The sequence below is a fragment of the Gambusia affinis genome, linkage group LG01, assembly GCF_019740435.1.
Source record: "Gambusia affinis linkage group LG01, SWU_Gaff_1.0, whole genome shotgun sequence".
NCBI classification, from domain to species: domain Eukaryota; kingdom Metazoa; phylum Chordata; class Actinopteri; order Cyprinodontiformes; family Poeciliidae; genus Gambusia; species Gambusia affinis.
Genome location: NC_057868.1, coordinates 39,785,701 through 39,799,489, shown reverse-complemented (window position 1 = coordinate 39,799,489; position 13,789 = coordinate 39,785,701). Strand labels below are relative to the sequence as shown.

At 38.6% G+C, this 13,789-nt stretch overlaps 1 protein-coding gene across 2 annotated transcripts in view; it reads right to left on the bottom strand.

The window, feature by feature from the left end:
- Nucleotides 1-13,789, bottom strand: part of lama5 (laminin, alpha 5) — an 87,990-nt gene that overhangs the window by 58,516 nt on the left and 15,685 nt on the right. For both annotated transcript variants that reach the window (XM_044128158.1, XM_044128160.1), the window contains exon 3: nt 532-649. In XM_044128158.1, coding sequence (XP_043984093.1) covers nt 532-649 — 118 coding nt within the window. The remainder of the gene's footprint in view (nt 1-531; nt 650-13,789) is intronic.

Sequence of the window (13,789 nt, the reverse complement as noted above, 5' to 3'; positions counted from 1 at the left end):
CAAAATTCACACAGAAACATAAATACAGAACCATAAATAACCTACTTAGACAGTTAATCATCAGAAAATAAAGTTGATTTGGGGATCAGTTTCACTTTAAAGACAAGCTGAACATTTTCCTGACGACACTAAAATGTGGCAGCGGAGGTCCAACAGAACCTCTCATCTCCTCCTTTAATCAGCTAAACTCCAAGCTGTGACCTGTTGCCAAACATTCCTGGAATCCCCCTGCAGCTCACCTCCACCAGCAGCAGCCAGTCAGTTAACATACCCCCCCCCCGATGACCTCTGACCTCTGACGTCCTGTTAACTATAGATTAGAGTTGTAGCTACTGCCTTCCCCTGACATGAGTGACTGTAGTGACAAACCTGAACCTTCAGAGTCACATAAAGACAGTTACAAAGTTGGCCTTCTATCGGCTGAAGAACATTTCAAAGAGTGATTCAGTATCCCGATGTGAACAATAACATGCAACTTGATTTATTGATTGATTGACTGATTGATGCACATTGACTTGGTTTTATACTCACAGGCGAAGTACTGCCAGGGCCGGTAGGTCTGCCCAGAGTCCGTGGATCTCTCCAGAACCCAGAGGTCCGGACGGGGAGAGTTGGCAAATTTAATCAACACGTAGGCCACATGGAAAAGCTGCAGAGAGGCGGGGAGAAAAACAAAAAACGACAACATTAAAACTGACATGTTTTCATTTTAGGGCGTTTTCACACCTGATATTCCTGTAGACTGTGTGAGTGGGGAGCAACATTAGTTACATTTTCACTTGAATTTTCCTCTAAATTAATTAAATTTTCATTTCAGACCAGATTGTTCAGTTATTAATCTGATGTGCTAAATCTTAAGTAATTCTTGTGTAGTTTCTGGTACAAAGATCTTTGTACACTTGAAATAAAAACTTTAAAGTAGCTTTTCAGTCAGAAATAGGACCTTTTCATAAGTCAACAATAACTTAATATTGAAGAAAAGGTGCTAGCTTTATTGGCAAAGTATTTCACTTATAAGTAGACATTTTTCCTGTATTCTAAAATAATCTGTACTTTGTCATCAATATTAATAAATTATTGACTTAAATCAAGGTCCTGAAAAGTTACTTGTGAGTTAGTTTTATCTTATTTCAAGAATAGTACGATATTTATAATAGAAACTAAACCAAACAATTCTTTGTAAGATTTTGTGTTTTTGCAGTGGAAGTAATTTCAAAGGACTAAAAGGTTTATTTTCCAGCACCGCAACAAGAAAAGAACAGAAGTTGACCTTTTCTTTAGCATCAAATAGAAAATAAAATGTTGTGAGGAAATTAAAGCTCAGAGAAAGGACTGGAACAAGAAACGACGGATTTGAGATGAGAAGCTGGAAGAGATTTGACAGACGACAGGTTAATCAGAAACAGCAGCCAGCTGCTGGCCGTTAGTGAAACCAGCCGACCTCCGCAGTGACCCCAGCGATTGACCTGTAAAACACGGCCTCTCTGAGAACGCGGCACGTCAAGAGCAACTAAATTCCCTCTGATCTACTGCGTCCTGGTTCTGCCACGAGTGGCTGTCAAACGGCTGATTCCTGGATTTCCCAATGAGCTCCAGATGTTCGGTGCTCTGTGGTGTCGGCGCGGCGCGGCCGCAGCCCGGACCACAAACTGCTCTCAGCGGTACGAAGGGAAACACTCTGAGCTTAAAACACTTCCCCAGCAGGAACAGGACGCAGCGCAACGCATGGCATGCATCATAACTCCAAATCTGCTTCCCTGCATGAAGCTACGCATTTAAAAACCAGGCTGATACGGCGCATTTCAGTGATAAAACGATGCAACTGTAACCACTCAAGACTTTAAAATGTTTGGGAGAAACTGGGTCAAGATACCAGAAAATATCCTTAGAATAGGGCTGAAACAATTAATCCAATTAATTATGATTAATCATGATTAATCGATAAGTGAAATCAACTAATTTAGCTGTCAATTAATTGTTAATTGGAATATAAAGACTATTTGGTGACAAAGCATACTCAAAGCAGTAATTAAGAAAAGATTGTACAAAAATATCAAAATTCTGCTTTTAAGTCAAAAAACCGATACCGATACTTTTTAACTAAGTCTGATATAAAATCAAACTTCTGAACTGTAGGTGTTTCTGTGGTTTTTCCTTTTAATTATTTTCTCCAGAATTTGGACAAAGTTTATAAAATACTTTAAAGTACATGACTAGTATGCATTTAGTGAGCATTTTTCCTAAATAAACAAAGCGCATGAAATGTCTATTTGAGAACAAAACAGGTAGACAATGAGGTAGAGTTGAGAAACTATGAAACTAAATAAAATTTTAAGAGGGAATCTGAAACTGACTGTTGATCTAATACTGACAGGTTATTGATATTATCAATAATTTGGATCGACCTGCCCACCTCTAATGGTGGCACACAGCCTGATTAGCTCAACAACAGCTGAGCTAACACTAAACAGAAGCATATCTGGGGAGAAATGTCTAAACACATTAGATAATCTTTTAATGTGCTTAAAACAGCAAAATATTACATTAAAATTAGATTTTCTCCTTCAAAGACCATTGATACGATTAAAAAAAAATCTAATTTTCTTTTTTAAATCAGGTCTTTTTTTTTTAGCTAAACCAGAGATAAATATTCCAAAGATGTAGATTTAGAGACCAGGAAACAGAACGCAGCGCTCCTGTGTGTCCCTGAGGGCAGAAAGATATTGACCAGGAAAAAAAAATAAAACCTGGACATTCTTTTAAATCCTGGGTTAAAGTTTGACTCCCAGGGCAAATTCCTGGAACCAGAGAAATCTCCACCCAAAAAAAAAACAAACCTCAGGTGCACAAGCCGCCCCAATCAGCCACGGTTTGATTTCTGTTTTGCTCATATGTAAAAGCTGAAGGTGAGATTAAATAATCCAGTTGATGGCAAAATCTATAAGAGTATAGAAATATCCTTTATTGCTCCACAAAATAAAAATTCAGTTCAGTTCAGTTCTTAAAATGTTAAAAATAATCCTCTTTGTTACCCAGCAGGTCGCTGCTACGTAACCAAGCCACTTCAAATTTTAAATTTATTGATCTTTGAGAATGTGTTCTTGCATTATTATTATGCCGTTTCCATTATTTGAAAATGGTCTCAAGACAACAATATTATCGTTTATCGCAATAACCTCTGGGACAATTTATCATCCAGAAAAAAATTTATTGTGACAGATTTATCTATGATTTGATTCTCACTGTTTAATTTTCAGATCAGGCTGAAAGAAAATCCCCACTGTGACTGTCTCCAGCTCTCAGTGGGAGCCAAGTGGGTTGTCTTGTATGAAACCCCCCCACACACACACACACACACACACACACACACACCTCCACTGGATTTATGGATTGGCAGTGGTCTCCCAGGTTAACCTCCTTAAATTGCTTACAGAGTCATTAATCAGCCTGCTGTTACCGCCGCCGCAGCCAGGTGGCCGCTGGATGAAATCCGGGGGAAGAACCCGGCGTAACAAACAGGAACCAAAACAAAAACACAACACTTTAATCATCCTTTGTTCCATCTTCTGTATGACTCAGAAATAGTACACTCCAACCAATGAAAATGCAAGATAAATGCAATCATGTGTATTTTTTCCCAGTATAACTCATAATTTAGTCACCCAGTACTCAACTGGTAGTTGGGTAAGAGAAACTTACCCAACTACACATGCATACAAGTAGTAGCAAACATGTTCAGGGAACAACTAGTAGATAAAACACACTTCGTCTTCTAGTTCGTGGGTGTCTCACCCCTTTCAGATGCCGCCCCGGGCTTCTGCCCATATCAAAAACAGCCACTGTATAAATGTTTTAATCTTCAAACCAAACATGTCTGAAGATGCTCTGTTTTCCAGGATTTTATGTTAAGCAACTCTTAAGGAAGCCATTTTGCACTTCAGGAATTATCTGAAGTTTACTATCATTTATGTGTGTTCGTCTCAGGAATTCAGGTGTGTGTGCAGTTGTGTGTCTGGCCCCAAGCCGGTTTAATGATTGCACACATTCCTGGGTGGTAGCACATTCCCAGCACCTCAGGTAACCATGGAAACAACACAAAATGACAGCAGCAGTAATGGAGCACCACTAATGCAACCCCTACTCACCTGAATCAAATGAATGCTTAAAGCTACATTATGTAACTTTTAAAAAGTGTAAATTCGTTGACGCTGTCACTTTGTCATGACAATCAAGAAAAGTAATCTGTGATTAAAAAGAGCTCCTCTTCTTTCTCCCAGTGCTAGCTAGAAACAACCAATCATTTGCCGTCAATCACCTCCCTGACAGCAGAGCCTGTCATGAATGCTAAGGCTAGTTAGCATGGCCACCAGTGACAAACAGTTTTCCTGGAATGTAAGTTTTTTTCTCTGCCATTAGCACATTTGGTATATGAGGATGATTGACAGCGCTAAGACCCGCCTCCTGGCTCTGATTGGTTGTTTTAGCATTTCTTCAAACAGCAACAGGAGCTCAGGGAGGAAGTGGAGGAGATCAATCGTTTCACAGATTATCTGTGTCCTATTACACTGTCACAACATGGTTACAGTTTAACAAATATGGATACAAACTTTTTTGTAAACGTTCCATACTGCAGCTTTAAGGCACTGGTCGAAATAATTCAATGAAGCAAAAGTACGCCTGAACAGCAATGTTAACATTTCTCTACAACTAGTCGGCTTCAACTGTTCGTTTTTTGTTTCTGTAGGAGATATGAATACATCTGAGAAGATTGCATGATTTTTTTAAAATAATACTGTAAAATGATGAAAAAAACCTCCTTGATGGAAATTGCAACATCATCATAAAAGCCTCTTTGGATTGTAAACCTTGCAGATTCTGGCTCTGAGTGAATCTATTCAAAACTCTCTGAGCTGTGTTTCCAACTGGGATTTGATGACTCCCAGTAACTTGCATCATAACTTAATTAAAAGAAAAAAAAAGTGAGCCTTCTCTGAGGGAATATTCTCCAGAACTGCTGATCCGAACCGACTCCTCCCTGGTGTAGAAACAAACCGTTTGGGCCACAAAAACAGAGCAATAAAAGATTCCCTGTTTTTTTTTGGCACACCTCCTGAATCTGGACCAACACCAGAATCTAATCAAGGCTCGTTTGGCCTCCAGGCAAACGCCTCCCTGCTGCGATGACAGAAATAATGTCACTATTTAAACAAAGTTCCTCTATTAAATAATAACCACCAATTAGTGAGTAAAACAGACATGATGTTACCAGATGACTGACCGAAAACAGACACATGGAGCCGACTGCAGTCCAAGACAAACATGTGAGCGATTACGTCCAACCGGCCTCCATTACAGGACATTCAGGACAAAACTGGAGGCTGTCAGCTGTCAATAAACTAAATGTGTGGATTAGACCAGATCAGTTTAGGAAAAATGACAACATTGGGTAACCTATGAATGTTCCCATCTGAAAACCATGACAGAAAAATCCCAGTAAAGGATTTCTGATGGTTACATCACATCTCCGTCAGCATAAACAACATTTGTGTGCCAGTGGGTTTTATTATTGAAATATTTAATATTTTGTTTAGTCAATAAGCTGTTTCTTCAGGCGTTTATTGGAGTATCAAGTTCTATTAGGCTGCTCTTGGCAGTTGGTGGTTACCATAGTAACCAGTAACTGACAGCTCCTCCCCCTTTTTCTGTTGCCGTTGGTAACCAGGGTATGTATTAGAATCAGTTCAGTGTTTTCTTAAAAATTATTATATTTTAACAGACAAATTTAATAATATACAATGTTTAATGAGTAATTTTGCAATGTTTTGCTAACATTTTAACTATTATTACTGACCATTTTAGCTATATATAAAAACAACAAATTCAAAGCACAAACAATGACAACAAATTCATTAACAAAAGGGAAAAACTAAAATAGTAAGATATAAGAAAGTAAATAAATAGAAAAACAGAAACAAGTTTAAAAAAATACACATAGGAGTTCCCACAAGAGATCGATATTTCAGGATATTCAAGCGATAATCCAAAGTTTTTACTAATTTAGAGGAATGGGTTTAACCAAAGATCACAATTTGCCCATTTCTTTGGGAATAAAACATGGAAGTATGTTTTCTTTTCTGTCATGGTAAAGATGCATAATTATGTTAAAATATTCTTTATTTAAATAAAGTTCAATCATTCCAGTAGATTAAAAATAAATCACATTGAGAAATAGAGAAATATGGATGGACCGATCCACTTTTTCATTTCAATACCAATATCTGAAAACGATACCGATTCAATCCAGAAACAACAGCTGAATGGATCAAAAATGTTTCTTTTTTTACATAAATGCACTATATTACACATTTATTTGACAACTTTGCACCAGTTCAAATCATTTAAATACACCAATAACTTCAGAAATTTGGTCAAACATGGAAAAACAACTTGAATTTGCTCAGTCAGTGCAGTTAGGAGTGGAACAGCCAATGTAAAATAAATAGTAAAGAAACTGAATCTGACCAAAACCTGTAAAAACAAAACTGGATGAAACCTTCTGTCAAATGGTTCAGAAAGTGTAAATAGGAAGTCCAGACATCTACACTTATAGATGGAGCACATTGTTCTCAATCTAGACTTTCTCAATATTGGAACAACACAGATATTAATATTGGATCGGTTTGTCTCCAGAGATGCTAGCAGTACTCTAAAACCAATAAAAACTGCACTGGTTTACTCCAAAGACACTTTGAAAGTGTCTTCCATAGACTCTGAACTGGAAGTGTGCGCTTTGTGATGAGAGCAGAAGGAAAGATGAGAAGCAGGCTGGCAGACTGGAAAAGCTGCAGCTGCATCTGTCAGCTTCTGGAAGAGATTTAAAACACTTTCTCAGGACAATCCAGAGACACCTTCCTGGCGCCTCGCTCTGATTTATGTAAGAAGTGAAACCGAACGAGGGATTGAAGTCGATTTGCTGCCGTCACGCCTCTCAGCCACCAGCGGAGGCAGACATGGAGGTCAAACAGGTGAGTAGATGTGAAGCGGTGGAGTGAGCCATGATCTGGCTCTAACCACACAGACTGGCAGGGTTCGGATCCACTCTAAAAAACGGTTATAGCTGCCTATTTTAATAACACCAAAAACACCTTTATGTGCATCAATACACACTAGAGATGTACCAATCCGATATTAATATCTGTATCAGTCCCAATATTGAAAGAAATTCCAGTGACAGTGTGCCTGATCCATCCAGGTCTATTCAGTCTGACTCTATGCTTTGTGCTCCAAGAGACATTTAGCTTTATTATTTATAATCCCTAATTTCACTTTCTGAACCGTTTAAAAAAAGTTTACTGCTGTTTTTTATTGTTTTCTTCATTATTTAATCTACATCTGCTGTTAAACTCCTAATTGCACTGACTGAACAAATTAAAGTTGTGTTGTTTTTCCAAGTTTGTAAAATTATTGGTTCAATCCAGCCTGTTTTTCTGTATCGGATCTGTATCGGCCGATACTAAATCTCAGATATCAGTATCGGAAGTGAAAAACATTTATTGATGCATCCCCCAACCATCTTGGAACTAGCGCAGACGCTAGCACCTACAGTCTTGCTCCTAGCAGTTTCTGCTTTCCAAGCTGCATTTTTTAAAAATCCCCAAGCAGGCACATTTTGGGCAAATATTTTGGAGCGTTCATCTGCAGAAATGTAGGCGGAGTCCACTGTAGTGGTTTATTGAGTCACTGATGTTTTGTTATGATCTTAAAACAGCTTCTCCATTCTCCTCTGACATTTTCACCCACTCACTTTTCGTAAATAGCAAAAAAAAAAAAAAAAAGAGAAAAGCTAAACCTCAGTCTCGCACTAGAGTTGAGGTGAACTCTAATGCGTTTTGAATGCTTATGTGAATGCCAAGCAGGCCGGAGACCGCTCCAAAAGCAGGAAGCAGATTACAGCGCAGGGCATTCTGGGTAAATAACACCAAAACAAACATGGTGGTCTAACGCCAGCAGGAGAAATGGATCGTGGGCTTTAGCCAAAAACAAAAAAGAAATCCTATAACTGCTAAAGTATAACTTTTCCTGAAGAAATGTAAACAGAAATTTCTTTGTTGTTTCCTTCAGTGGTTCTTAGTGCAGCGCCCCCACAGGTGAGGAAGGGAACAGGTTGTTTAAAGGGTTTGGTTAACTAGACAGGAAATGTAACAAATGGTGCAATTTTAGTCCCTAATCGAACCAAATCTACTGAACTATGAGAAGTGGAAACATCCTTAAAAACACGTTTGTATGCGTTTTCCTGCACAAAAAACAAGAATTTAGAGCTGCTTGTTACCTACAAATGTCTAAATGAAAGGAGTAGGAAGACCAACAGTAACTAATGACAGCTTCCACATTTTCTTAAAGCACCCCTTCATCTTGGGCCCACACCGTTTTCCAGGTGGGATTTGAATCCCCAGAGGCAGCAGATGTACAGACGCAGGCTGCCCCGTTACACCTATACATCCACTGCACAGCTGGTCTGTACACGCTCAGCCGGTGAGCTCAGCGCCTCTAAAACATGCCTTCAAATATAAAGATCACTGCTTCTTCCTCCCCCTTCAAACCTCATGACAGTTTGTAGTGTTAAAAGCTTTGAAGACATCATGCCATCTTCAGCAAGTTCTGGCAGGAAGAGAGAAGCTGGGTGAGGACATGGCAATGTGCTGTTTGCATTCCAGTAATGTCACAAAGTTGAAAATACCAACATATCCCTGGAGAAACAAGAAGAAGAAAAAAAGCTTTTCAGAAGAAATATCTGTTATACAAGGTGAACCTAAGCTAAGTGTTGCACCAATCTGGCCTTTTCTGCCTGACACCAATTTCCTAATACAGTTAAAAACATAAAAATACAATTTCTGTAATGCAGTTATTGAAAAATGTTAGACATATTTGAGAAAAATTACCCAGTTTCCGTGGATGCCTGGAAATAATTTGAGACAGAAAATGTGCTGGAACTCAGCGTTTGTTGCTAGGTAACAGGCGGAGTTCCGCCGGGGTTGCTGGGTAACGTAACATTCCGAAGGATTTTGAAATGGTTAATTTTTCAGACACCAAAAAACCCCCCAAAAAAACACTAACTTGATGCCAAAAAAGTGGTGGTTTTTAGAAGCAGTAAAAACCCAAATGGAAGGAAAAAAAGAGCCAGAATGATGTCATTTTCTATTAATAATCCTTGTGCTTTCTATGATGATATGATCAACATTATTAAAATGAGTGTATGGAATTGGGCACCTTCCAGCCCCGATAAGAGCCACACAGCAACAGGAAGGCCAAGGTTGGAAAAGAAAAGCAGACGTTCGTAAGAGGAGGAGAGCAGATAAGAGAGTCGGCTCCCATCGTGGAAACAGCGATGGACTCGTCTTCCCAGACGCTCCTTATCGGAGCCCAGGAGGAGGACGGAGGTGGAGGAGTCAGGAGAGGAGAAGCTCACTATCCTGGACAGTTCTGGTGATTTCTACCTGCAGAGTCTGAAAATCATGTTTGGTTCCAGCCCGTCTCCTGATGCGTTCTGCCTTTCACCAGCTTCTGGGACTTTTCATGTGGAAAATTTATAAAAACCTTTAGCAAATGAAAAATGTCAAAATAGGAATATTTTTATTTCAAGCTCCTTCAAGTTTTATGACAAATTATTAGGGCCATATTAATGAAAAATAAAAACTAAATTACGAGAATAAAGTCATAAAGTTACAGTAATAAGGTTGTAATATTACTATTAATATTATGTAATATTGTGATATGACAACTTCTTTCTCACAAAACTACAACTTTACTTATGTACCAATCCATTTTTTTTTCTTAGAGTGGCCCTAATAATTTACCGTGAAATTACACTCAGCCTTTGTTTATAAATGTAATAGAGGTGGAACTCACTAAAAATTTTAAATAGATTAAATAGATTTAACTGCAGTCTGTAGTTAATCCAAAACACTGTTACATGTTTAACATTAAGATCCTACTTTAGGCTTGGATAGCTTCACTGGTAGGCTAACTCTTTTAGCACAGCTTGACAACAATAGTCTTTAGTTGGCCTCTAACAATAATCACATCGGCTTTAGAAGCAAAAATTATCGAGAAGCAGCCGAGAAAAGCTGTTTGCTGATCCGTGCGTCAGATTTACGGGACTTCCAGAAACACATAAAGGTTCCTGAAAGAAAAATAATATACATATTTGCATACTTTTAATTACAATTATTTTTATTTTGTTGTGTTTTTGTTTTTGGATTGTACAGCACTTTGTATCAACTGTGGTTGTTTTAAAGTGCTTTATAAATAAAGCTGGTATGGTAAAGGTTATGCTATGAATTAATCAAAATCAATATTTTAAATCCCTTGACCTTTTATGCTATTTGCTCCTCAGTGTTAACATGGTGAGCCAAACAAGATAAATAAGAGGTGAAATAATTATTTTCAGGCCTTTTTCCGCTGATATCGAGTCAGCTGGCATTTAACAAGCTTTAGAGACCGATCACTCCTGGTCACAGTGGGAGCTGAGATCTTCCAAATGTTGTTTTAACAAAGAAAGTCAGACAGAAGAGGAATGAGGGGAAAGGGACAGAAAGGGAGTGTGGAAGGAGAAGGAAGGGAGTTTTCCTCTGCCATGACCTGGACTTCCTCCATCTCTCTGATCCACGGCTCCTTTGACGAGCTTTGCTGATGCCTCATTATGACAGACAGCTGGGGCATTTTCCATAATTAGTCTGAATTTGGGAGAAGGATGAGCGATAACGAGGAGGAAAGGGAGAGCAGGCTGTCCCGAGGAACAGACCTTACAAAGTTTAGGGGACGTGAGGCGTTAGGCAAAGAAGTACCACCAATACTGTGATTTTTTAACAAACATTTTAAAAATAAAATGTTCTTAAATAGAATAGAAACACCAAATTAGGGATGCATTTCATATTAGCATCAGTGTCATTTCTAATGTATCGTATTGATCCATTAAGTAAAACTCTGCTGATGTTAACAACTGATGTTTAGTCTCATCTTTTTACCTAATTGATTAATTGCGTACTGCGACAGGCTTAATGGACGCATACAACATTATGAATGTTAGAAGAGTCACACTTTGTATTTGAATGAAGCTCAGTGGTTCCAAAATGCTAAAGCTAACAGGGTGATGGAAGCACAGATTACAAAGAAAGTAAAGTCTGGAGGCCCGCCAGGCTTATGATGCCCCGGGAGAAACCAGGATTTACCAATTTGCTGCAAACCATAATCATCATAACGACCAATTTGAGAAATATCCTGTTGAACAACCAGAAAGAAACTCGGGTGTTTCTGGAAAATGTTCTTCGCTTTGTGTTTTCATGACCTGGAATATTAACATTTCTGGGAATTCAAACATTGTTGCTAAAAAAGTAAGAGGAAGGTCAAATAAATTTTGTCCCAGCAGCTTTCATAAAGTTCTATGTAGGAAAAACCTTCAATAAAAATGACTTTATGGCCATTCAGTCATTTAAATATTAGCATTTGTTACGTCTACTCTTCAGGCAGACGGAGATGGCCGGTTCCATGCCAGGTATGTCCAGAATGTGTTTCAGCTTCAGCGAACGCTGAGGCTTCCCAGCTGTTGCTTTCAATATGAAACGGCTCCTCCAGGCAGCATCAGCTGGGTTTCCTCAGCAGCTCTATTACAGTCTGTCAGAAAAAAGAACGTCTTTATCTCCGTCTGCCTCAACAGCAGACAAACCGAGAGCATGCCGAAGGCCGCAGGGTCACGAGGTCAAGCAAACAGCTGCCAGTGTCCTAATAATAATGGAGATGGAGATTCACGCTGGCTCAGTGATGTTATCACCTGGACACGGGATTTAAAAGGCAGTTCAACATCCAGGTAAACTTTTTAAAACAAGCTAATAAACCTTTAAAATGTTCTACATCTTGATGAAACTTTTTGCACTTCACTTTTTTCAATTTTTTTTTCCAAATCAGTTTCTTTCAATAAAATAAAAACTTATGAAACTTTAAAAGAAACTGCAAGTGTTTAACCAAAACATGCCTGGTAGTCTGGTAGATTGAGTTTGATTTGGAACCAAAATTGCAACATTTGTCACATTTTCAGTCAAACAAATCAAACCTTTTGAGCAACCTGTTCCCCTCCCCGCCTGTGGGGGCGCTGCAACAAGAACCACTGATGGAAACAACACAAAAACCTCTGAAGACACTAAGCACAGCTTCCTTCTTCACAAAATAAAAACAAAATGGAGTGGTGTCAGATTTTAGCGATTCCTCTTTTGTTTTTACTAAAAGACCACAAACCATTTCTCCAGCTAGCGCTAGGCTAACATGTTTGTTTTGGTAGTTTTTACCCAGAATGCTCTGCGCTTTAGTCCACTTCCTGCTTTTGGAGAGGTCTCTGGGCTGCGTGAGTATCCAAACAACCAGAGTATCCAAAAATTAAGTAAGAGTAAAAGTATTTGGTAAAAAAGTCAACTCAAGTCCTGAGGAACTGATCAAATGATCAATCATTTAATATAAAAAAATGACATCATCAGATGAAGCAAAATATAAAGTTAAGTGGAAATTTTTGTATTTTGAAGACGAAAATTATAATAATTCATATAATTAACAAAAAATAACAAAATTGGGCAAAATAATTTTTTTCTAAATTTGTTTCTTTCAATAAAAACATGAAACTTTAACAGGAACTGCAGATGTGTGTCTGTGTCTGGTGAAGAAATACTTCATAATAAATTTACTCAAGTAAAAATAAAAAGTACAATGTAGTAGAAATACTTTGTACATTTATGTGACCCAATTCTGTGAAAATGCAACAAATGGGAAGATCTTTAATCCTTTAATTCTGGTCCATAAAATGTGCATAAAGCTTAATGTAAAGGCTGAACTCCCTGCCCTCCTCCTTCCTCTGAAGTCTTCCTCTCCTCCCCCACGGCTTTCATTCCAGAGCTTCTTAGGAAAGAGGAGAAACTCAAACAAGCTGCTGCCGCTGACCCGGCTGAAACCAATATTTACCGCCACATTAAGAAGGGCAAACGTCTCCTTTTGTCCCTCCAAGTTTCCTCTGTGGCCTCCTTACACAGCATTTCATCATTCACCTGCCAGCCTTCACTTCCTCATTCACAACAATCCAAATTTGATCTAATTTTACATTTAAAACCGAATAAATGTGAAACTCAGGCCAAGCCTGTAGAAACAGTTTGTAAGAAGATTTAGTGGATCACTGATCAGATCTGATCCTAACGCTGAGGATGTGCAGCAGAGAGAGAAAAGAAAAACGACGTTTTGATCCAGTAACACGAAAACATACGGAGAGATGGATGGATGGATGGATAGATGGATGGAAAGACAAACAGATGGATGGAAAGACAAACAGATGGATGGAAAGACAAACGGACGGATGGAAAGACAAACAGATGGATGGAAAGACAAACAGATGGATGGAAAGACAAACAGATGGATGGAAAGACAAACGGACGGATGGAAAGACAAACGGACGGATGGAAAGACAAACAGATGGATGGAAAGACAAACAGATGGATGGAAAGACAAACGGATGGATGGACGATACATTTTCTGTTACAGAAGTTATTCCGATAAACGATAATATTGTTGCTTTAAGACCATTTTTAAGTAATATAATGTAATGAATAGCATAATAACGCAAGCTGGATGGATGGATGGATGGATGGATGGATGGATGGATGGATGGATGGATGGTTGGATGAATAGAAAGAAATTGGTGGATGTATAGATGGATTTATTTGAGCACTGAAGCAAAACCCAATGGAGGAACCATGGA